The sequence below is a fragment of the Chaetodon trifascialis genome, chromosome 24 (genome assembly GCF_039877785.1).
Source record: "Chaetodon trifascialis isolate fChaTrf1 chromosome 24, fChaTrf1.hap1, whole genome shotgun sequence".
Lineage (NCBI taxonomy): Eukaryota > Metazoa > Chordata > Actinopteri > Chaetodontiformes > Chaetodontidae > Chaetodon > Chaetodon trifascialis.
Window position 1 is genome coordinate 13,202,438 of NC_092079.1, and position 25,125 is coordinate 13,227,562.

A 25,125-nucleotide genomic window follows, 5' to 3' on the forward strand; every position below is an offset into this window, starting at 1 on the left:
CAGCAGCACTTTAGACCAAATCAGCTGACTGGGTCACCACCCTCACTGTTTGGCCGGCGTTTTCGCAGCATGCAGCACAATTCAATACAGTAACGGAGAAGCACTTACCACAGAAAGAGCCTGGACAGAAAGCTGGCAGCTCCCAGCGGATTTTGCCTGCCATCTGTCTTGCGTATCGTCATGGTCGTCTGGGCTTTCACTGAGGTTTGCTGCGCCCCCGCCTCAACGGAGACAACTCTACATGTGCAGAACTTCAGGAGCACTCACTCTCACCCCCAGCCTCAGGCACTACATGCGCACTCGCGCCAACTCGGCCAATAACGTCGCTGCAGCTTATCAGGCTCGCGTCGTGTTCACGTGCGGCTCGACGCGTTGTCAATCCGAAACGGTGACAGGTGAGGGTGTCGCTGTCAGAGATGATGAATTTGGAGCGGGTTAGGGTGAGTGAGATTAGATAAGAGGTTATTGATCCCACGTGGGAGAAACTAAGCAGTTCAACACAGCAATAAAAAGGACACACACTAAGAATAACTGTACACATTGTACACAAGAGGATAAAAACACTCTGGCCTTGAGAAAGGATGGCCCTGCGTCATTATTAGAAAGGCTGTTTATCACACTGTTACTGTTCACAGGAAAATACTTCCAGTCTCCTTGGTGAGGCCCTTTGTTATATTTCTTATGTCTGATCTGCTTTCAGCAGCGGGGATCCAGCACAAAGTAAGCAAAGGAACTACAGAAAAGTTTCCGGGTCAGCCGCATTGGACTTAACGCACGCGCCATACGTTGGAGAGTCCATATGCACGCACAGCACTTGAAGGCGGCATCACCGATGAAGGCGTTTTCACGTGCTTTAACCGAAGTTTACAAGCGCGGGCACTTGGGGTGGAGTCCAAGCAGCAACTGAGCGGAGCGGCGTGTGTGCTAAGTTTAAGTTTAGTCTAAGTGTTAAGTTTAAGTATAGTCTAGAAACGAGGCCTGTGTGCTCAACTATCACTACATGAGAGTATTATACAGGCATTAATGCTGCACACTGCGTTGGTTCATTTATAGCGTCTTTTTGACTGGTTTTAATTTGGCCTGATGCCTTTAAATGCATGAGATTAGGGGAAATCTGCACGTGCTGGCTGTGAATAGCTGGTTTGGGTTGGGATAGCAGGAAAACTGTCATGTCTAAAAGCCGCAGAGATAAATGTGGCATCATGTACTTTGATTTTCCTTATAATGTAAAGAGCATGTGCAGTTTCACAAAGCCACCACTAGAGGGAAGTGAAGGCCCATTTGGAAACATCAAAGCTCTGACAGCCACAGCCTCTCCAGCCTGCATTCAGTTTCAATCTGTGTCAGTTTCTCTGTTTTGTCGTATTTCTGTCAGTGTGCTACTCGGGATCATTAGAGGTTTTATCTCATCTTTTGTGGAGGGGATGACAACACTGCTGACATTTTTCTAAGCATTTTTCACTGCTGATAATTTCTAATGCAGCGGGGACCAGTGTCCATTGAAGCCTACAGGTTTTAACATCTTTAGCTAAGGTTAGCTAAACCAACACTGCCACTCAACAAAGGGAAAAGGCCTTAAATTGAAATATCTGCATCCAGATATTCCCCTCTGTTATTTCAGTTTGACTTCACACCAAAGAGGAAACTGCATTTTCTAACGTTTTAAATTTACCTGAAGATCTCGTCACTGACGCACTGGAGTGCAAGGCTTCCTCAGTCTGTTTCTACTGGCTGTCCACCTGCACGTCAGCAGTCACTGCTGCATCCTGGGCCCCAGCTGCTGCTGTGTCACATCTTGTTTACACCAGGGACCAAGGCTATGTTTGACCTAGTTGTTGAAAAGCCCGAGAGGCACAGTCAAAAGCACACGACACATCACACAGACATGAGAAAGAAGCCGCTTGGTAACAGACAGGAACTGACGTTTGTAAGAGTCCATGTCGTGAACATACTGAGTGAAAGTCAGGAGCTCCAAAAATAACACACGAGGTCGGGTCAGTGTCGGTGTTGGACTCTTACTCACTTACCTGAGGACAGGAGATGAAACAAGGTTCATTAACGTATCATTTTACACAACACACGGGTATATAAAGATGTGTCATAGCGTCTTATCTTCATGTTTGCGTTGAGATAAGTTCTCAACTTGATCTACTCAGAGATCAAATCGAGATTCTGATCTCAATATAGGAGACGCTGCGCTTCTTTCAGTATTTTATTAGGTTGAATACATTACAGTGGCGACTTTGGGTCACATGAGTTCAATGCTGTATAATATCAAATCAAGTCAAAATGACAAATACAAACTTAAAGTTCAGCCGCTGTCGATGGAGTCCAAGTAAAGCTTCAGAATCACAAAGACAATATGAATTCATCTAACTCTGTGCTCCTCTGCTCCCTTTTCTGACTCACCCAGTGTTTTATTTTGATCAGATGCTGCATTTGAAAGTTGCAGAAGGGTTCAATTAAAAAATATGTTTTTGTCAAGAAGATGAACATGTGTGGTCGTTTTTTTTTTTTTAATCAACCTGCCTCACACTCACACAGAAAGTTGCACAGCTTCATTTGTGAAGACCTTCAATCACTTAATGCGCTTCCTCGCCTTAACCGTAACCATGACAACTGGCCAAAATATCCTCACTTTCCCCAGAATGTCCTTCTTCCCAGTGTCTGACACTCAACACAAGCACACTCACACCAGTGCAACCACTGTACCCAGAGCAGCTGGAGCTGCTGACGAGCAGCGTCCCGTAACTGTGATGTGATGCAGTTTCCAGTCAGTCAGAAGAGAAGGTGTGTGGAGTCCAGGCAAAGAAGTGAACCATTTATCCCCACAGGTGTGTGAAGTCCCACCTTCATTGTGCACTAACGGGCAGTAAGGCAGCTACTGTCATTGGCTGCGTGAATCTTGAGTCACGTCCTCGTTCGGTGGTGAACTGAGAAGTTCATGGATCCTCTGCAGGTCCTTCTTGGTTTCCTCCGCCTGAGCGCTGGCACTCAGATCTCCAATCAAGTCGTCTGTCAGCTGCAGACGCGCCGTCCTTAGATTTGAAAGGAGGAGAGCGACTGGTGAACATCGAGACAGCAGTAAAAGCTTAGTGAAATAGCCCACAAACGAGTGAAAACAATTCAAATCTTCAAACCATTCTTTCAGTCTGAGTTCATAGAGCTCCCTGCGCTGCCGCCTCCTCCTCTCTATGACGGCTTCTCCTGCCAGAGACTGCATGCCGATGATCAAAGCACCAGTGGGAATCCTGAGCAGAGGTGAGTTTGTATAATCAGGAATTATAAAGCACATTTGCATTAAAACAGCACGAAGCAGAAAAACACGTTATACTTCTATCACCTGAGCACCGTTTTTACTCCCTGCAAACCAGACAAAAACATCAGCTACTGTACATATATAAAATAAAACTCTGGGGAAACGGGGTCTGTAAGAGGCTCCTGAAGCTCTTGGATCCTGATTGCATGATCTGTTTTGAAGCAAAGCGAGCTGTCACATTTAGGTTCTGTCAAATCTGCGACACTAACTACATAAAACCTTTAACCACCTTTTCTCCATGCTTTATTTTAAACAATAAAAAGTCATAAAAGTCTTCAAGCCCCACCCAAACCTTCCAGTCACACCTCTGCCACATGCCTGAACGAGGGGCTGATTGTGGGCTGAGATCTGGAGCGTGATGTGCTTTCCGATTAGTTTCCCGCTTTCGTTTCACCCTTTCTGCCCCTGCTGCACCTGGCATAGCCGGGGCTGGGGCTGTTTGCACACATCAAATGCTCCAGGTGGCTGGTCCCTCGGGCAAACATGGTGGGGGGGGGGGGGGTGGAGCCCACAGGAGCAGAGCGAGGCTGAGCCAACATGGAGCTGATGATCAGAGACAATCCAAAGCAGTCCCCCCAGTCTGTTACACCATCAAACACCTCAGAATCAATCTCGATTACACGATCAAATTCAAATCTGTTCTTGGCTCTGTGCGCTCAGCTCAAAGTGGCCAGACTGAAAAGTGGGACAGAGCGAGAGGAGAGGGTTGAGGAGACCGAAGCATAAGTCCAGATCAGACTATGGTTGATGGAGATGAGAGGCTGGAATAACAGAGAGGGTATAAATGGAGAGGGGCAGCTGCTGCCTTGGCCTGCTTCCTTGCTCTAGTACCCAAAACATGGCCCTCTGCATCGCACATGAGTCCCTCTGGCACTGTGAACAGAACTGGAGGTGGGGGGGTGGGGGTGGGATGGGGTTCAGCTGGGCAACAGAGGCTAGCTGGGAGGGGCGCAGCTGGCTGCCAGAGTGCTCACTGCTCTCAAGCACACGGACATCACTGTGGATACGTACACATGAACAAATATGCACGTCTGTGAAAAACAACAGCTTCTGACGATGTCGCTGGAATCTGTGACGACTTCAGGGCACAAACTACAGCGTCTGGAAAAAGCTCAACATCTGGGTGATCAATGGGCAAGACCGGACCGGATGCAGAGGCCAACCTTACCCCAGCACTGTGCCGATGACTGTCCCCGCCACCAGCCCTCGCAGGCCCAGGTTGAGTCTGAAAAGGCCTCCAGTCACAGCTGCACACGCACGCACACACACACACACACACACACACACACACACACACACACACACACACACACACACACACACACACACACACACACACACACACACACACACACACACACACACACACACACACACACACACACACACACACACACACACACACACACACACACACACACACACACACACACACACACAAAACTCAGTGTGCTGGCATGTGTGCTCCACTCGCTCGACTATGTGTCATAAGGTTAAACAAAGATTAGAAAAGTTCCATCACCACTGTCAGCACCAGAGAGCAAACACCATATAAACTCACATTTTCCACACAGCGAATTTCTGAATCCATCTTTTGTTATTATTTTTATTGTATGCCTTTATTTAGACAGCTGCAGCAGAGAGATGACCGGAAAGGAGGGGAGAGGAATGAGGTGCAACAGAGGGCCTCAGGCAGATGTGAAGGGGGGACGGTGGAGCTCACGGCTGGCACCCTGACCCTCACCTGCCCGCTCATCTGGTCTCGCAAGGAAGGAAAAACGTGACTATTTTGCTCAAGGTAAATATTCAGGGGTTGTTGGGTGTACATCTGCTCTGAGAACATGACCCACAGTGGATTCACTCAAAAAGACTAGACAAAGTCACCATTTCACTCTTCTGCTGACCCCAGTGAAGCCCGTGGGACTCACCTCCGGCTGCAGCGTAGTGGCTCAGGGTGTACTCGTCTCGGTACACAGACAGCCCCGTGCTGACAGAACTACAGAGGGAAGGGAACACACAAGGGAAAGAGACTGAAACTGAAGATTCAGGGAGGATGATCACTGGAAATAAAAACAATCCAGTAAATACACAATCTAATATAAGTTGGATTTTGCTCAGCCTTATTACAACAGACTGCAGCTGGAGCTAAAAACAGTTGACAACAACTTATTTTTGCGAGATGTTCAAGGTCTCCTTTCCAAACAACAAAACTTCCTCTCAAATAAAACTCTAAACCAAACTGGTGTAATCGACTTGTTTGCTTACTTGAACAAGGTGACGAAAGCAGCCACTCTCCAGCTCCACCTCCATCCATACCTCACGAAACCACGGATCGCTGCGTTGTGGGCTGAGCGCTGATTTAGACAGAAAGGACATTATTTAACATGTCTTGTTTCCTGGAAACTCTCTGCAGCACAAATGCACATCAGCCTTTCATTCATTCACCCACTTACCACTGCGTCCACTCGGCTGGTGTAGATCTCCGCCTGGCTGGCTTGGATGTACCTCTGCCTGGCGTCTCGAGCTGCTGGCAGGCCTCCGTAGATCCAGCCTGCGAGCGCAGCAAATACACCGCTCTTTACCACACTGGTCAGCTCCTCAGGGTAACTCTGTGTCGCACTGCAAGGAGACAAGAGGAGCACTTTGAGCATCAGCTCAGTGCCACCTGGCCCTCATCTTTCCACAGTATTAAAAAGCACTTCTCACAATTGTAACCATGAATAATGCAGATGTCCTGTACTTATAAACATTTTCCTTTCCAGGACAGGCTGCAAACAACTGCACGGTGGGTCTAATGGGAACAAAAATGTTTCACTAAAGAACAGATGTGTGTAAGCATGTGGCAACAATTAGTATATGTGAGTACATGCTAAAGTAGAAATATAACTGGATTGTGCATTATGGAACTAAAAACAAATAAATTCCACCCTTGTATATTCTTACACAATTATACACGATGAGATGTTCATGAGGATGGGGGTCTTGTGCTTTTACACTTGTATAACTATTCTCTCTACGTGCATGGAGACACTGCACACATATTCTGGCATTTCACTAAAAATGTAGCTTTCTCAGTCCAGAGCAGGTGAGCCTCACAAGACAGAGTGCACTGTATTCTAATGTAGCACTGAGGCATCTCTGCCTTTTCCACACCTGAACTACAGGTGAAAAGGTGTGATTAGAAATAAACACACCTTGACACCCACAGTCTCATTACTTTAGACAGGTGGGGGATCTGACAAGGGCTACTAACAATTCTACAGCCGTCATCAAAAAAGCAAATGTAAAATAAATTCTGCACACTTGAATGTGACAGTTGTGTTAAAGGAGGCATAACATTCAAACTTGTGTCACTACTGCAGTGAAAGTATGAAAAGGAGTGTAAACTCACCACAATACAAAAATCACAGTTTCTTTCAGCTCAACAAAACACGACAAGTTATTGAGTTAAATACCACAAGTCAGGAAGAAGGAGAAATACTAACTCTTTGTTAAAGAGGTCCTTGATGCGGTCCCATCCTGTGTCTGGGAATTCTGGGCCGACCATGTTGCTTGGCACGCTGTGAGGAGAGGGGATGGGTGGAGAAGCGGAACTGGTGGAGGAGGAGGGCATCTGTGCAGGCCCCACATCGGCTGCGTGGACCCTGGGGAGCAGGAAGCAGAAGGACGGAGGCCTGGCGCTCTGGATGAGGCCCTGCAGTAGGCCGGTGCTCAGCGTGCCCCGGGGGGCTGAATCTGCCTGACGTCTCTGCAGGGCGAGGCCAGTTCTGTGCTGCTCTGGATCCATCACGCTTCAGCTGGCGCTGGGCTGCAGAAACACATGGCCACGGGTTGGGATGTTGCACTCACTACCTCGACTTGAGCTCCAACCTCAAAATAAACAGCCGCGAGGCAAATGAAATCCTGACAGGGCTACACAGGCCGTCCAACTCAGCAGCTGTTGAATGGTGCAGTCATATCAAAACACGCTGGGCACACAAGCAGACTTTGTGGGAAAAGATTTCTTTCTCCATTTCAAAATGAGTCACGGGGCTTTTCATTTACTGCTGGGACCCGCAGGTCCTCTGAGCAGGCTGTGTTGGCTGGTCCAAGGTCAGAGATAAATCTCTGTATCTTTACTTATATGACTTTAAAAGACTCGGGAAGGTTATAATGTCTGTTAAAAGTGACATGAGAGCAACAACTGTGAAGCATTTCTGTTAAGAGTGAATGATAAATATTTAAACACGTGCCGCTGTACGATAACCTCGCTCGGCTACTACGGACTTGCTCTTGATTGTGGTACCAAAAAAAGTCGACGAACCAATAATTTACATTATCTTTAGTCCAGTTCAGATAACAACATCTCTGCTCACAACTTCACACAATATGAACAATTGCCTGCCTTTATTTTTTATCATTTCGAAATGTTATACGTCGACGCTTTATCCATATTAGCCGAGCGAGGTTAGCAAGCTAGCACTCATTAACGGTGTTTTGGCCGGTGGTCATTTGACATGGGCATTTGTGACTATCAGCGTCATCTCATAGAACACATTTCTGACTAACAAAAACTCTAAATATTAATAAATAATGAAAATAAAGTCACCTGAAGCCCGAATACTGTCTTAAACGGCGTCCTGCACAGCGTCCGTTCACTTGCTGATTTTTCCTCAATCAGCTTGATTTCGCACACCTGTGTCAGGCTGACTTTCCGGTGCTATTAGCTAACCGAAGCTAGCTTAAAAGCTCAACACTCCTATTTGCGGAACATATACCTACCAACTTTACATTTTACGAGCTACTTAAACGTGAAAGTGAGGTCTGAATGTCAGTCACTTGTTTACACACCTTTGGTTGTCAATAAAGTACAGCTAAAAAGTTATCACGTCTGTCCGATAATGGGAGCTTTACCGTTAACACTTAGCATGCTATTAGCTTCCCTACTATCACAGCGGAAAAGCAGCTTACCGGCGAGCGGCACGGAATTCCTCAACAATGAACGGTTTGTCTTACGAAATGCCGAAACTTTGCTAAATTCATATTAACTGTAGTTAGTGTCTACATTTGTGTTTTCCATTATTGCCCTTCTGCTGTTTCTCAACGGTGACCTTCCTCTATCCTGCCGGCGTCCCGACCTTTGACCTCGGCCAGAGCGCAGCAAAGACAGCGCCGCCTGTCGGTGGAGGACCGAGCGCGCACTACTTCAGATAGTAAAAAGAAGCGATTTGAGGAACTCAGTGTTTTGCATGTACGAGCACCATTGTGCAGATAATTTCTGTATATAACGCTTGTTGCAGATGTTGTAATTGTGTGTGTAATTGTACACGTGTCACTAAAAAAGAAGCTCTGAGACATTTTAAGAACCAAATGTTTATCGACATTAAAACAAAAATTGTTGCACAAGCTGTGACAACAACCTGAAAGTCACACTTTGACCAGGCACACGATCGCAGCTTTGTGGTCAAATCAACATGCTAATAGCCCACCTTTACCACAGTTCTTGACAGTAAAATATAACAACCTTACATCTGTGAGAATCTGCTTGTTCACATGTGAATACTACAACATATTCAACGTTCTCCTGCATGAACTACACACCATAATCCGAAGGTAAAAACAAGTAACATGAATGTTTCTTTGAAACTCTACACATCAAAAGAGAACTCTAAAGGGATACTCTAAAGTGATTATTGCTTTCTGTTGGCACTTAGTGTGGAATGAAATGTTGACTGCAACCACGTATTTTTGTGCTTTTGAAGTTATTAAACTTATGGCAGAATCCATCTAAATGCTGGCAGACATCACTGTGGCAATAAAGAAGTAAATCAAACAGAATATGGACTTGTGGCAATGAGATTGGTGAAAGTCAGCTGGAGCTTTTTCAGCTGTCCAGTAGAGGACAGTGTGGTAAAGCTGACGTCCTGTGTGAGCTTCAACTGGTCAGTGGCACAGAGATAAACTACTTCAACACCAGCCTATAATATTCAATATTAGTGATGCACTGATGACACTTTTTCCCCATCAACAACAGACTCTTGATATTATCGATCAAACAAGCAAGTTTCACTTTCAGCCATTGCTTTTCTTCATATTAAAAGAACCTTAGTGGATATGGATTTTTTTAGATAATGATTAGATCTTGGATAGTCGACGTCACACTTTGCAGCACTGTGATTCAAGTATTTAAAATTAGAGCTCTAGGTGCTCCACAGCTGGATGTGCAGTAAGTTCATTAGAATTTGGTGAGAGGTCTTCAGGGAAAGGTTACAAGGCCGCGAATGAGTCCTTGAAGGTCAATGAGGATAACACAGTTGAGCTTCAAATACAAATTCAAAACAACTAAAAAAATAAAATCCAAGAAAGGTCTGATTTTCATGACACTCTGGGACGCCCTGCCTAGATGTGATTAATGTTACACCACAGTGAAAAGTCTTGTGGTTTGGGGACTCACAAAAGACAGATTATTAAAAAGCATGGTCAAAATTGAAGCAGCAGAGGCCGAGTTATCCTGACTTTCAGTCCTTAGTGTAGCTCTAGCTCCAAAAACAGTGGATCCTACACTTCCCATAATGCAACTTGGCATTTCACCCTAGACACCCACTTCTTTCAAAGCCCACATCCCTCAGTTTACACAGACTTTCTGTAAAAACGTCTCCAAGCCCAGGGCGAAAACACCCCTGATGACATCACTGTGACATCATCAGGGTTGTTTTCTAAAAGTCTAAAAACACAGCTCACATGGATCTTACTTTGCTGGTGTGTACAGACAGCAGCCTAAAAAAAGAGAATTTATTTTTAGAATAAAGTGAGCAATGACTCAGATCTGTCATAAGAGCCCCCTAGTGGCAGCTGTAGGTATGGCAGCATCCACAGAAGACACACTAAAACGACACTATGCCTGTGTAACGCTAAGCTACGTGCCCTGTCACTGTGACTCCTGTAAGGACGTACTGTCCAAAGTTGTTTATGTGGAAATCATATGTAGTGCTGAAGTGATTACATTCATTATTGGGAGTCTCCCTTCACTACAGCTGCCCTGGTCCCGCAGAGCGTCTCTCCTACAGCTCCGTCCTGCTGGGTCTGTGGACAATCTGGCTGTACTCCTTCTTTCTCTGGGGTTTGTAGGTGAGAAGATGGCTGAACTCAGTGAGGAGTCTCTCCCAGTAGCAGGAAACATCTTGCATCTGCAGGTGGTCCAGGATGAATTCCTTACCTCTGTGAGGAGGGACAGACACACAAAGTCAGACTGGCTGCACAAAAACATCCAGATTCAATCAGAAGATGTGATCTGTCACCTGGTGGAAATCTCCTGTGCGACGGCATCATTGTCTTTGACAAACTGTAGTAGCTCCCTGAGGAGACAGAACGTGTTAAAACATACAACACAAAGGAGATTCAGACCAGCCAAATCCAACGGTGCAAAACTTTGTAAGTCTAATTACGGAGCACAGCGTGGCACCTGACATCAGAGAGATCCTGCTTGACTGGGATGTAGTGGACCCAGGGCTTGAGCTGAGGGTAAAAAAACTCCTGCCACTCGTCCCCCACATGAAACACCAGGGAACCACAGAGGAAGAGATGTTTGAAGCGGAAGCTGGCTGCCACACCTCGGAAGTTGAATAAATATCTGCAAAGATGTGAATGACGGTAAGGAGGAAGCTCAGATGTGACGTGTCCATCATCATCATCATCCCTTCATCCAAAATTTAGCTTACTTGTATTTGCAGTGATCAACCAGTGGGATTTCTTTGGCTGGCGGCCTCCCCAGGGTGTCCTAAAACAGAGAGAAAGCCATGGGCTGATCACTGACACAGACTGACTCTCACATTGTTTTTCCCTCAATATGAACCAAAGCATTTGGCCCTGTAGTGGTGAGGGTATGACAGACCTTCTCAGACTTCCAGGCCTGGTTTTTAGTGTACTCAGCATCCACCAGGTCTGGAGCTTCTCTGGACAGAAGAATCAGGGGGTCACGCTCCGGACTGGTTCTATCAAAAAATAAAAATAAATCAGAGAAAGCAAATAATTAACATGGATAATTAATAGTTAGTGTCTGTCCCACAGCCAACTGTGGTCAGAGGATGGCTGAGTGAAGATTAGATAACCAACATGAAAACATTTGTTTAACGTCAGCTAATTAATGCTAAATGAAACCAGACGGACCTGGAGCCTCTGAAGAATCCTCTGGACTCCTTCTTCTTCCACGGCCACTGGGCTGCAGACCTACACATCATGTGGATAAGATTCACCGATGATGTGCACTTCTGGAACGTGAAACTGTGGTATCAAAGCTCTGTCTACACTTATCGATCTGACATTTGACCTTACTTTTGAAGGTCGTCCCTCATCAGATCCCATCTTCCCAGTCCAGTGGGGTATATGGGCCACACGGCAGGCCCGCCCTCCCAAAACGTCCATGCAGGGTACATGATGTCCTGGTAGTCCGCCGTCTGCTCAAATCAAACATACATGTCAAAAACACTGCGTTCAATAAACACTTGCATGTTTTCAAGTGCGTAAAGTGTGTAAGCTCGAGTCTGACCTTACTGAAAGAGAACACAGGCAGCGTCGGCTGCACCCAGCTGGGGACTTGAGGGTAATCCCTGACATTTACCACCATCTCCAGGTCAGGTAACCTGTCAATCACTTCCAGGATGAAGTGCTCCACCCCGCTGCACCTGAACACAGGACAGAGGACGACACAATGTCATCAAACGACTGCAGTATAAATATATATTCTGTCTCAGTCTGCTTTGATTAACTGGGGGTTCAGTTTACCTGGCAGGAAACATACAGTTGTGCTCTCTGTACAACTTGTGTCCAATGATCTGGTAGTGGGTGCCCACCCCTCTTTGGACAGTCGCAGCCATGACATCCTCAGAGATTTTCCCTTTGAAAGGCTGCAAGTCATGCTGAAGGACACTGAGACAGAAATGAGGAGTGGCAGAGGAAGAGCACGAGATCAAGCCCACGTTGTGCAATGAATGCTTAAAAAACCTGAATCTGCAGCAATAACCGCTGGTCTGATTGGGGAAGTCTGTGTTTCAGTGTGAGGACATGCAGAGACACACAGACGGACATCACACCCACCTTAGATGGCAGCTGCAGTTGACGGGGTTACACGGCGTGTACTCTTTAACAGCATCAGAAATCTTATCTGTCACTTTCTTCCACTGTTTCCCTACAAATGATGCCAAACGGTGTCAGAAAAGGTTGTTATATTGAACAAATCTTACAATTTCCCGCTGGGTCTGGACAGAGGGGCTTTCCGGGCCAGGACCCCCATTGAGGACACCCCAAAGAAAACATTTGTTACTGCTAACCCACTTAGCCTTAACAGACTTGTTACCAACATCGCGGCCAGCCTAAATAAATATAATAATTTCATTAATTTAAATCTTATTGGCGATGTTACCGTAAGCAAACGTGCTAACTTTTAGCCGCAAGTCACGCAAACCTTAAAGTTAGCTTAGTTGAGTTAGCTCGGAGGCTAGTTAGCTAGCCTGTGATGAATGACCAACGTTACACCAAAAGTTACTGTAGTTACTTCAAGGAGCTACAGCGAAACGAAGCGCAGCAAAGTTTTACTAGCACTTCTAAAATGGTCTCACGGGTCTTATTGGTTTAAAAATGTATTACCTGATGCCGGAACCAAACACAAATCATAAACTTGCAGCACTATTAAAAACCTCCACAGCCCAAAGCGCTCCATTTTTCTCTCTATCCTCCAGCTTGGTCTGAAGTGGAGAAACAAAGCGGCGATCTGTGATCTATTACTTCTGCCTGATTGCGGTCTTTACGGTAACGCGCACCACGAAATTCATTTACAGGGCAAGATCAGCTACCGTAACGTTTGGAAGATCGGTCCAACTGGCATTAAAGGGAAAATCTGTCTCTTCATATTCACATTCACGTTCTGCCAGACTAAACCAATCAATCAACTCTTTATTTTACAAAGCATAGACCCAAAGCCACCCCACCTTGCCCTTGATATGCTGTTTTAATGGCTGATGAAATCCCCACAGCTTCTCTGCTCTGATTTCAGAATTTATTTCAAGGGCATGAATGACTATCACATGGATGATTCGTCCTATAAATGGATTGTTGAGGTGAGTTTCTCAGTCAGGGAGAGAAAAGGAGGAACGGAGGAGACCCTCCTGGGAGATATGGGGCAATAAGACTGAGTGACGGAGAGAGGAGGAGACAGAGGACAGGTGGAGAGGGAGAGATATCGAAGGAGAGCAAATGAGAGACGCACAGACAGAGAGAGACAATAATAATTAAATATTTGTGAGAATATTTCACATTTCTCCTTTGTGTGATATTTATTGTACTCTTCAAGCTGGGCCTTGAGAGGTTCTTTGATTTCTCTGCAACTTTCATTCCTGCTTGCAAACACCTTCAGCACTGAACAAAAATGCAGCAGATGTGGCTTCCTCTACTATGTGGCCTCTGCCTTGGCCTGGTTTTCCTTTGCAGTGCTGAGGAAGGACTTGAGTTCCCTAATTTTGACGGGAAGGACAGGGTGCTGGACATCAGCGAGCGCAACTACAAGAAGGCTCTGAAGAGATACGACCTGCTGTGTCTGTTCTACCACGAGCCACTGCCCGCCAACAAGGGCCTGCAGAAGCGCTTCCAGATGACAGAGCTGGTGCTGGAGGTAAGGAAGAGGGTCTGCAGGGGTGGGAAGAGGGGGGCTGAGGACACGGTCCCCTAAAAACCAGCCATCTTTCCACATTTCACAGAGCAATCTCAATAATCCCACTTTGTAAAAGGTAAATGAGTCTCATCTAACACCTTTGCTGATGTTTGGTAAAGCATTTGTTAACCTAACCTTCCCTCTGGCAGGTTTATCCTTTATCTATGTGGTAATAATGCAGTTGTGAATAAATGGGATTTTAATGAAACCAGCCTGCAGTGTCCTGGAAACCCACTGGCTGTTGCTATTGATGGTTTAGAAGTCTTTTAATTAACCAGCAATTAATCAGCACCGTCAATGCGAGCACATCAGCACGCTGATGTTAGCATTTAGCTCAAAGCACCAGTGTGCACCACTGCAGCATGGCCGTCGACTCTTCGTCTTGTTCCTTGAGAAATGCCATAAACAATCATGTATTTACAGCTCATTGATTAATGACTCCACATCCTGACAAATCCATCATTTTCCAGTCACCTGAATCAAAGATCTGATGTCACTGATGAGATAAAAATGTCTCAATCAGCCACAGCTCACAGCCTCACCGCCCTGCTCATCTGACTCACAGCTGTCAAAACAAGTCATCGTATAGACCACATCCTGAATGCCTTTCTCCCTCCGGCTGCCTGATGTGTAGACTTAACCACACAGTGAAGTGAAGTAGCTGTCAGGCTGTCACAGTTTGACGGCAGAGTTTCACCTGCACAGGCTCCTAACTGGCAAGCAGTGATTGTAATCCCATTACATGCCCTCCTCTGTGGTTCACGTGCATCCAGGGACTGTTTCTAGGTCATTCTGTTAATTATAGCGTGTTCCCAAAACGCTTTACTATCAGGCTGTGAACTAGAAATAAGTGGATGTACCCCTGCATCCCTTCTTATTGATGAGCTTTGTTAGCTCCCTCTCACCTTTTCAGACACACTTTTGCGTTCCTGTTTGAAAGCAGGCTCAGTTAAGTCTCGTCTCTATCTCTAAATCTGCTTTCCTTCCTCAAGAACCGGCAGCTAAAAGGCAAGCAGTCCTGGCTCACAGCTTCCCTCTAACAAGGCAGCTCCACAGGGGGCACACACCTCGGTAATGAAGGGATTTATGGATGGAGACAGCAGCAGCTGTGGACGCCAGGTCACACAGACAGCGTGGAAGTGCCGAGCTAAACGCATAGTGCAGAGTGGGGGGTGCTGGTGTGAAGTGCTGTGATCCACAAACTCTCCATTAGTGAGACATTTCTGTCCGCTGCATCACAGTTCAGTTATGAGCATTAACAGGTACAGACTGATGACTGAGTGTAGATTCAGTGCTATCATTCAGCACATTTTGTGTGAGGATAAATTCATTTAACAGGGCTGCTGAAATTACTTTGATTCCTGTCTTCATTGTCAAAAAGCCTCATGCTGACTGACGTTTGTGTGTGAACACTCAGCTCACAGCTCAGGTCCTGGAGAACAAAGACATCGGTTTTGGGATGGTGGACTCCCAAAAGGATGCCAAAGTAGCCAAAAAACTGGGTAAGACTCACGTTTTTGTTTTCCAGTGAAGCCTGTTACAGTATCAGTTCATTACTGTGTGCTAAATGTCTAAAATCAGATTTTGCTTTTATTCCAGATCTGTAAAATCCCCTCTTATGCTTTCTTGTCGTGCCACAATACTGACTTCTTTTCACGCTCTTTGCCTGTAATGTTCTGTCTCAAAGCCCTCAAATGAGCTTTTTAAAAGTCATAAACAGCTCTACACTCCTGCTGTTTAATTAGGTCTGGAGGAGGTGGGCAGCTTGTACGTCTTCAAGGACGACCGCATCATTGAGTTTGATGGGGAGCTCTCATCAGACACGCTGGTGGAGTTTCTGTTGGATGTGAGTGGACAATCCGATTTTTTGGACTGTGATCTAAGTTGAGAGAAGACACCTTCCAGCAATTAACTGCAGCCTCATTAGAAGTCTTGTAAATGATGTATTTGGCAGTAAGACAAGGTTCAGCAGGAGCAGCTTTAACGCCGAAGGTGGAGATGAAGAGAAGAAAGTGATCATCTGTGATGTTGTCACATGAATAATTCGACATTTTGGGTAATAGTGTGAGAGTTTTTCCTTTAAATGACATTTTCAATGGGACCCGGGTGATGCAATGAAGCACAACACAACGCCATAGCTGCTGAATTCATCCAATTTACCCAGAATTTAAAAGCTCTTGTGATTGTTGCTTGGTGAAATGCACCATGGGAGTTAAAGTCAACTTCTACCTCAAAGTTTTTATGCAGACAGATTTAACAGGGACAACTGCATGTCCAGGAAAGCTGACAGAAAACTGTCCAGTTTGGACAGAGGGAGGCTAGCTGTTTCCCTCCGCTTCCAGTCTTTGCGCTAAGCTAAGCTAAGCTAACCCCGGCTGCTAGCTGTAGCATGAGAGTGGCATCCATCTACATCTATTGCTTTATGTTCTGCTGCTTTGCAAGTGAAACTAGCAGTGTGATATCGCCCTCTAGGTGCTGGAGGACCCAGTGGAAATCATCAATAGCGCCATGGAGCTGCGAGCCTTTGAGAGGATGGAGGAAGACATCCGCCTCATTGGCTACTTCAAAGGAGAGGATTCATGTTAGTTCACCACTTCATTTGTTCATGCATTTGTTTTCACAAGGGCAGGTTGTGTGCGATGGCTTGAAAATACATCTCGGCCCCTAAAAGTGTCTCTCTCTGCTCCCCAGACACTAACGGGTTGAGGAGGCTAATGGACATTACCATGTAGCCTAACTGGCTGCTGAAGGGAAACCTGATTCCAGACTGTGGCGCTCAGTCCTCCTGAGAGCCTTTAAATAGCTCCTGCTTCTCTGTCTAATAGGTCAAACTGCAATTATAGTTCCTCTCAAAAAAAAGGGATAAAGGGGAGACAGGGAAGATGCTATCTGCTCCGATATGACAGTGGCATGAAGTTTCATTACAGAGCCTATTTCTGTCCAGCGATGGGTTGGTCCTTGGCTGTGACCTTGCCGGGAGCAGAGCCGGGAGCGCGTTACAAGCGTATAAAACTGTATTAAGGGAGACTTTGTTACTTGGGTGAAGACAGTACAATCATGATTGGAAATTGAATGAAGCAACTGAGTTTCGCTGCTTGCCTTCCTGATCACATATTGTCGATTTGGCTAAGGATGTGACCAGAATGTGAAAGACGAAGCTCCACACTCACTTTTCACTTTCTCATCTTTGGCTTCAGTCCTTCTCTCTCGAGTCCCTCATCAGTCTCCGTCTCTCGCTCTGTCTGTCTCCCTTCTTCTTAGACTACAAAGCCTTTCAGGAGGCCTCAGAGCGTTTTCAACCTTACATCAAGTTCTTTGCTACGTTTGATAAATCTGTGAGTATAACGTAGAAAATAAAGTCATAATCTGGATTTGCTGCATCCAAATGATCACATATTGCTGTAAAACCCACCTTCAATCCCTCTTTAAAGGCAGTAATAAAATATGTTTAATAGAAAATGATTTTTTTCTAATGAAATCCTTCAGATCCTTTGTTTAACGAGCTTCATCCACTCATTCAACAAACCCCCTTCATTACGTCCTCCACCTGCTGATGGTGATGAAATCCTGGCACGCTGTGTGCTTTAGGTGGCCAAACATCTCTCCCTCAAGATGAACGAGGTGAATTTTTACGAGCCGTTCATGGAGGAGCCGGCCATCCTGCCCGGCAGACCGCTGTCAGAGATGGACATCGTGGAGTTCGTCAACCAGCACAGACGGGCGACTCTGAGGAAGCTCCGGGCAGAGAATATGTTTGAAACATGGGTGAGCAGACGGCCCCTCTTGCCCCTTGTGTTGAATTGGGGCGCCACATCAGGACAAAACGTACATATACAGAGCTGATTTTACAACTCCTGTGCTGTAAACTCTCCTCTTCCAGGAGGACGACATGGATGGAATCCACATTGTTGCGTTTGCAGAGGAGGAAGATCCAGGTCTGTGCTCCTTCTCCTTCGGTTTCACGGCTGCTATGGTTGTCAGCACCTGATGGTGACCTTTGCTCTGTCGCCCCCAGATGGTTATGAGTTCCTGGAGATCCTGAAAGACGTGGCCAGAGACAACACCAACAACCCAGAGCTGAGCATCGTCTGGATCGACCCCGATGACTTCCCTCTGGTTCTGCCTCGTCCTTGGCTAACTATTTCTAACAAAAACCTTTCTAAATGGGTTTGACAAACAAACCAAGTTCACCGCTTTGAACATATATTCAAATGTGAAAGAGGTCACTGATAGGCTAAGCTGACCCGCGTTGTCTTGCCCCTCCAGCTGACGACTTACTGGGAAAAAACCTTTAAGCTGGACCTGTTTAGGCCTCAGATCGGTGTGGTCAACGTCACAGATGTGAGTAACGGTTACGATCTCAGACTGCAGCCAAGTGAAGTGTTTATTACCTTGACTCTCTCTGCGCCTTGCCTTCCAGGCAGACAGCGTGTGGCTGGACATGTCCAACGACGAGGACCTGCCCACCGCCGAGGAGCTGGAGGACTGGATCGAGGACGTCCTGTCGGGGAGGGTGAACACGGAGGACGACGACGAGTCTGCCGACGACCAGGACAACCTCGACAGCTACGTCACAGAGAGCAGCTCGGAAAGCCGCGACCCAGATGAGGAAGAAGACGGCGACGACTAACCTGAAGAATTCTGGGTAATACTGAACAAATCTGTGAAATTAAAAATGTACGGTCTCCCAAACTATATTCTAGACTCTGTAGACTGTGGTTTAAATAGTTAGGCAGATAAAAGAAAACTGATTAAAGGTCATCATGGGAAACTTCTGGCCCAGTTTATGATAGAGTTAGCACAGTGCCTGAAGCGGGAACGGGTTATTAGTGACGAGGCTGACGAGAGCTGCGAGAGTCAATCCAAACAATAAATTAAATTAAAGCTGTGGGTCGTAAAATCAAAACGATAATAAGAGCAGAGCCTGCTGAGTCTGTCACTTCACACAGATCTTAACAGAAAAATGTAGATTATAGCAGCTTTAAGGTTGTCATGATTGATTAGATAATTAAGAGGAAACCTATTAGTTTGTGTGTGTGAAAATAATGTAATAGTAATGTTTTTTGTTCTTCTAAGGAGAAAAGTGTTTGAATTGTTTATTTTGTGATCAATGCAGGACAAAATAAAAAGAAGAGTGATCCACATTTAATTTTAAAAGACTAAAACGAGACTTTTCATGTCAAACAGAGTTAATAAAAGTACACAACAACCGCGTGCACTTCTTTTAACGTCAATCTGTTTTGAGGCGTGTGTGTGTGTGTGTGTGTGTGTGTGTGTATGTGTGCGTGTGTGTGAGACCCTCATTACGAAGGTCCAGACTGATGCTCCAGACAGCAGATTGGCACCATCTTCTCCCTCAGTCAAGGAGCGTTTCCACCTTGAATTATTAACACATCGGTGAATAATTCAGCATCGTTATGTCCCCTAATGGGAGACGGGACCTGGACAGTGAGGCTGGGGGTGAGACGCTGCCCACCAAACTGCATAAGGGGCGGACACACACACTTCTGCTGGACATTAATAATGGAGGGCCATTCAGGAATCATCATTCCCCTGGAGGTGGATGTGATGCGCTGTGTAAACAGGATGTTTGTACCATGCTGTGGGATTTACACATAATCCATACCATAGCTGAGACATGAGAACATTCAGCTGTGTGTGTGTGTGTGTGTGCGTGCGCACTTAAACGTGACCCGAGGCGAGAAGACATTTCGCGCTCTCTCCTGAGGAAGAGGAGGCAGACAGTGTCGATGTTCTGCGGGGTTACATAATCCTGTGAATGTCATGTGTGATGGTGTTTTACATGAACACCGACTAAAAGGAGGGCAGGAGGACGGACGTCTCACACACACGCCTCCTCACTCCCAAGAGAGGAAGGATGACAGCATCGTGGTGGGTGTGAGGGTCGATGTAAAGCAGCCAAGAACAAAGAGGAGACAGGAGTTAGACGGAGGGAAGATTTCTGTTGGAAGAGAGGGAGAGAGGCCTCGATCTGCACATAACCAAGTCATTACCAAACGAACAGAGAGGCAGGATGACGGGAAGAAAAACACTCCATTTAGATGCAAATGCTCCTCATTTTCTTCTCCGTCCACCTCTCTCCGGCTCGTCCCGGTCCTGCACGGAGCGGACGGGTGCGGGGGGGGGGATGGGGGGGGATTAAGCTGAGGACAGATGAGTTCCGACAGGCGGCTCGGCGCCCTGAGCTCGCGGTGGGATGAGGTTGTTTGTTTCCAGCACCGGACACTGACACTGACATTCATTTACCCATGAGGCCCGGCCGCGCCGCTCTGACAGGCTGATGGCGAGCCAATTACCATTGAGCTCCACGACAACAAAAAGCCGCCAAAATGAGGCCAAAAAAGCTGAATTTTGCTGCAGAGTGTCACAGGTTTAATGGGCAGCGACAGAATGGAGAGACTCCAGCCAGGGCAGCAAACTCCTGCATATGGAGACGCTGAGGATTAAGTTTGGACAGTGTGGACTGAAGCTCCAGCAGAGGAATTAAAGGAGCATCCTCTGCAAATGCTTTGACCTGCTCACTGTGATGGTTTCCAGTCTGGATGCAGGAAAATGGATTCTTAATCATCAACACTGTTTTCTGTAGAACAGCTGGATGCAATAACCTGATTCTATTCATTATCTCCGAGAGAAGTTAATTAGCGTTAGCTTCCCTGCTGAACAGTGTTGGGGTTTTATTTTAGGAAGTCCTTTGGAGTCACTGGAGGTCTGAGATATTTTCTGGGTTTGTATTCCAACCAGCATTCAGGCGTTTACACCTTAACTTCATTTGTTGATAATATGTAAAGGCATTTTTTATGGCTTATCTGCACGGTTTAAGGGGTTTAAAAGAGGTAAAACCACCTCAGTTACCAGATTATATTACATTTGTACCCAAAAGGAGCTTTATTTTGCAAATTTACTTCGAATATGGAGATAATTCATGAATCAATCAATGGGGGCTGCATCATGTCAAGATAATTTTAGGAGGTTTGAACCCCTCAAACCAAACAGTGAGCCAATCAAAACAATAAAAACTGAGGACATAACACATCACTCAACGAGCTTCAACGGACCACAATGCAATGCAGGCTTCAAACATGCGGGTTAGAGCACACAGGCCTCACTTTCACAGTAGTGAATTCTGGGACATGTAGGAAATCACAAACAGGTCAAACTAGAAGAGCAGCACAAAACAGTGCATCGACACTGATTAACTTGCTCCACACGCACGCTAAACTCTTTAGGCCAAGTCTTCCCACTAAATACCCAAAATGTTAATTTGGCATCTGGACACTGTTTGAACCTTTTTGTGCTGTAAAAAGTGTCAGCGTCATAAAACCGTCAGAAAGAAAAAACGACCTTTGGGAGACAAACCAACACGATCCCCTGGAGCAGTTTTACAAATGTTCATAAAAATGTTTATTTTTTGTTTAACAAACGCTAACGCCGTGAGACTGAAACCTGTCTTACACTGCAACGTCACGCCTTCATCATAAAGCCGTCCAACAAAACCCACACCATGACAGAGGAGTGTAACCTGGCAACAGCGTGACAGATGGCGGTGATGTGGAGGAAGGAGAAAGGCTGCTCATGTGAACTGGAATGGCAGACACACACACACACGCACACACATACATTCACACACACACATGCTTGTTTACATAAATAGATACAGTGTAAAAACAGGAGGCACAGTCACATTGGGATCATACAAAGTTCATCCGTCAGCAGGTACGAAACACGACCAGTGGCAGGAGCGTAAAAAAGGTCTTTGCTGCTGCAGGAAACAGCAGTGTGTTTCTTTCCAGGTGGTTTAAAGTTACAAGTTTACAGTGAAAATGAACGATATCTTGACGGTGTCTGTGAAAGCATGTTGCTGCTGCCCTCAGGTAGGCTGTCAGTGTTTGCTTTCCCAGCCAGGGGGCAGCAGGGGATAACCGTGCTCAGCGCCACCGCCACATATTTCTTCTTCTGGAGTGAGATGAACATGAGCTCAGCGAGACTCTTTCACTACTTTGGTGAGTTTAGCAGATCAGTTAGAACAGAGGCATCAGATTTGAGCTTTGACGGGATCTGAAAGTGTCATTTTAGTGCTTTTAGCTTAACTTCACTGGATTTGTCTGGCTTTCCTTTCGACCTCGGGGGTTCACTGGGAGCATGTTTGTCAGACAGCAGAGGAAAACCAGACGGTCCAGTTGGGAGGGAGGTTCCGCCCTGCTGCTGTTCTCACTGCTGACACACACTCACATTTTCATCTGTGACGTCCTCTGCTGACACAAGCAAACCCTGCGAGCCCCAGAAGAAGAAACCGGACTTTAAATGCAGTAAACTCTCAAACAGTGGCCTTTAGGCAGCCATTTGTCCACAGCACTAATGTGAACAGCGTTCGACTTTGCCTTTTCCTCCTCAATGTTACGCTGCCATGAATGAAACCCAACACTTCCTCCAGACGTCCACATGAGGTCTCACAGCGTGAGGCGTCCCGATGGCCTAATGCTGAAGGTGCTCACGACATAAACGTCTCCCTACTGTTGACTGCCACAAGTATTCCTTTACAGGAAGGCTTTTAATGTGAAAAACATCAGGAAGTGTTGTGTTCCGTTGACAGCAGCTTAACACTGAACACACGTAACACGACTGTGCTGTTGTTCAAATTGGCCATGCTTATTTGAATACCAGTTTCTCTACAGGTTTTAGATTTCTGGGGGTATTTCTGCTTTAACGTGATCAGTAGTACGTCTCATTTCTGACATCGCGGCTGCCTCTCCTCCTCGCCGCCTTCCCTTTCCATCATGTCAGGCGGACGCGGCAGACATGAAAGCCCTGAGAAGGTTACTGAACAGATGAGGCAGGGCAAATGTTTTTGGGCATGAATCCACCTCTGAGCGTCTCTTATGATCCAGTTCATTCTGTGTTTAACATGGCATGAGTGTGTTGTTCCCAACTGGAGTGGAAATATTTCAGATTTTGCTCCATTGCACCTGGAGAGGAGCCGTGGACCGACACGCTCACAGCGTGCCACTTTGGCTGCTAGGATTAGCACTCGACGGTGCTACTGTGTGCCTGAGGCTGGACATGAGGCGGGCTGGAGTCTGACTGCTCAACTGTCCAGAGAGTGTCTGTCCGGAGCTCTACAGATGTCCCGAAGGAGACATGATGACACAGTCCGACATCCTTTTTGAGCAGGCTGACATCATGCGTTGCACCCTTTCCAGGCAGATTCTTTTAATTCATAAACATCCATAAATGTGCACTGAATGCAAAGTATGACTGAAGTTTAGTTTCATCTCTGCCAAATGCTTTAAAGAAGAGTGTGACGTCCACAAAGCACCTGAACACTTGTTCCAAAAAAAAGACTGCAGGCAGGACGTTTGTCGTGTATTTCCATCAGGCTTCAAATGTCACACCATCGCAGTCCTGAGTGGTTCGTCTGTCCCATGAAAATAAAGGAGTGAGCGAGACATCGAAGCGTCTGTGAGGATGTCAGAAACCTCGAATGCTCCCATCGTGTTGGGCTACAGCATCTCAAACAGAAAAGGAACGAGTGATTGTGTTGACACAAAGTGACACGTGCATACACACATACTGTGTGTGCACGCACGCCGTGTCCGAGGCATCCGAGTCAAACCGCCGCGAGCATCATCCGACCTCAACTCTTTCTCTTGGTTTCATTCAAATCAAACATGAACAGATCAATATATTCAAACGTGTGTAATATATATAGATTCATATATAATATATAAAAAATCCAAAAAAGTAAAAATAAAAACTGCAAACCCAAAATGAAACAGGGCGAGGAATAAAAAAGAAAACGTTGGAGTCCTACACGGAGGTTTCGGACTGTAGCCGCAGGACGAACTTGTGCGACTTGGGGTCGATGTATTCCTCCGACATCTGGACGTACGGGATCCTCTTTGAGGTCACCACCAGGCTGAAGTCCACGCACTTGAGCAGGAAGACGGTGCCGTCTTTCAGGCCGCTGGTGACCGACGCCTCGCTGATCAGCGTCCACTGGCGGGCCAGCCAGTGGTCCCGGCTGTACTGCAGGGTGGGACCCGGGGTCAGGTAGCTCTCCAGGAACGCCTGGAATATACAGAAATACAGGTTTGTCTTGGAATAAGTCGCATCACGCAGTGTTGAGTCTGACCCGTCCTCAAATCAACAGCCTAATAAAACCCTGACTGCAGATGTCGGCAGCGCGTGTTCTGACCTTGGGCGTCATGTTGTTGGTGATGCAGAAGGCCAGGTGCTGCTGGATGCTCTCCATGCTGTGGCAGTGCTGCTGCTTGGTGGTCCTCAGGTACTTCTGCAGGGCGCGAGCCATGGATGGGAAGATGGCCTGTGCCGCCTCTCGGGGGTCCATCACGTCGCCTGGAGCTTTCTTCTGCTCCTCCTCCTGCATGCGCTTGATATGTGTGAACGCCTCCTCCACTGCCACCACCAGCCTGCGAGGAAACACGGCAGACGCTCGGGTTAGGGTCTAATGATGCAGAGATCCAGTTGTTGCATCAGAGTGGAGACATTGCTCTTAGCTCATAGGTAGAGTTTTACAGCTGAATGCGTGGATTACCGAGCTTTGCGCTTGCGGACGCGCCTCTCGTGTTCGGCCTCCTCGTAGTACAGCTCGTTGTGGCTGGTGTCTCTGCGGCGGGCAGCTGCTGCGATCATGGCTCTGGACTGGGAGTGGGCCAGTCCTGCTGCAGCGTTGTTCCCCGGACCTGTGGGGGAGCAGATTATCAGTGCACATAAACCTTCTTTTCATTACCAGCAACATCAAAACCACAGGAGCTGATGTGGTTAGCCACACCAAGGTGCACTTTTAAATTGTTCCAAGCACTGTGATCACTGGAGAACCTGAAAAACACTGCTCCGCCACACGCGGCTATTGATATTCAAACATTCCCTTTGCTGCTCTGCCTTTGGAGCCACGCTGCGTCCAATTAAAGCATCTCGGGCCGCTTCAAAAGTTTACATTTTTGGAATTAGGGTAGGAGGCTGCTGATGAACGCTGCCTGATGTTAATGCAGGTTAAAAGAAGGCAGAGCTGGTGAATTATTAACGCGGGGCAGGGATCGTGCACGAACAGAATAATTCATGGACAAGAGGAGGGAGTTTTCAACAC

General features: G+C 46.5%; 4 protein-coding genes across 7 annotated transcripts in view; 1 reads left to right on the forward strand and 3 right to left on the reverse strand.

Annotated features, from left to right (window-relative positions):
* Positions 1–2,205: 2,205 nt before the first annotated feature.
* On the reverse strand, positions 2,206–8,450 carry timmdc1 (translocase of inner mitochondrial membrane domain containing 1). 3 transcript variants are annotated; one of them, XM_070994054.1, is made up of 8 exons: positions 7,908–8,450; positions 6,805–7,127; positions 5,773–5,938; positions 5,585–5,673; positions 5,248–5,315; positions 4,488–4,566; positions 3,141–3,251; positions 2,206–3,038 (listed from the first exon to the last, which is right to left on the reverse strand). In XM_070994054.1, exons 2-8 carry the CDS (start codon positions 7,104–7,106, stop codon positions 2,888–2,890), a joined length of 966 nt encoding a protein of 321 aa, XP_070850155.1. In that variant the 5' UTR covers positions 7,107–7,127; positions 7,908–8,450; the 3' UTR covers positions 2,206–2,887. The 3 variants fall into 3 exon arrangements, with proteins under 3 accessions (XP_070850155.1, XP_070850154.1, XP_070850156.1); XM_070994053.1 differs by having other exon boundaries at positions 8,270–8,443; XM_070994055.1 differs by having other exon boundaries at positions 6,805–7,189; positions 8,270–8,437.
* A 180-nt stretch (positions 8,451–8,630) lies between these two features.
* On the reverse strand, positions 8,631–13,017 carry poglut1 (protein O-glucosyltransferase 1). Its single transcript, XM_070994040.1, has 11 exons — positions 12,941–13,017; positions 12,392–12,482; positions 12,080–12,223; positions 11,844–11,979; positions 11,630–11,751; positions 11,465–11,524; positions 11,190–11,289; positions 11,017–11,075; positions 10,761–10,928; positions 10,597–10,653; positions 8,631–10,516 (listed from the first exon to the last, which is right to left on the reverse strand). The coding sequence occupies exons 1-11, from the start codon at positions 13,011–13,013 to the stop codon at positions 10,360–10,362; spliced, it is 1,167 nt and encodes a 388-aa protein (XP_070850141.1). The 5' UTR covers positions 13,014–13,017; the 3' UTR covers positions 8,631–10,359.
* Positions 13,018–13,469: 452 nt separating this feature from the next.
* Positions 13,470–19,232, forward strand: LOC139352021 (calsequestrin-2-like). Its single transcript, XM_070994037.1, has 10 exons — positions 13,470–13,961; positions 15,418–15,502; positions 15,746–15,846; positions 16,473–16,581; positions 17,262–17,335; positions 17,589–17,765; positions 17,881–17,935; positions 18,016–18,116; positions 18,267–18,341; positions 18,421–19,232. The coding sequence occupies exons 1-10, from the start codon at positions 13,719–13,721 to the stop codon at positions 18,628–18,630; spliced, it is 1,230 nt and encodes a 409-aa protein (XP_070850138.1). The 5' UTR covers positions 13,470–13,718; the 3' UTR covers positions 18,631–19,232.
* Positions 19,233–21,402: 2,170 nt separating this feature from the next.
* The window catches only part of LOC139352018 (vang-like protein 1), a 38,892-nt gene continuing 35,169 nt past the window's right edge, over positions 21,403–25,125 (reverse strand). Inside the window, exons 7-9 of one of the 2 annotated variants that reach the window (XM_070994032.1) lie at positions 24,574–24,721; positions 24,214–24,448; positions 21,403–24,086 (exon numbers count right to left, since the gene is read on the reverse strand). In XM_070994032.1, coding sequence (XP_070850133.1) covers positions 23,826–24,086; positions 24,214–24,448; positions 24,574–24,721 — 644 coding nt within the window. In that variant the 3' untranslated portion in view covers positions 21,403–23,825. The remainder of the gene's footprint in view (positions 24,087–24,213; positions 24,449–24,573; positions 24,722–25,125) is intronic. The other variant, XM_070994033.1, reaches the window with a different exon arrangement.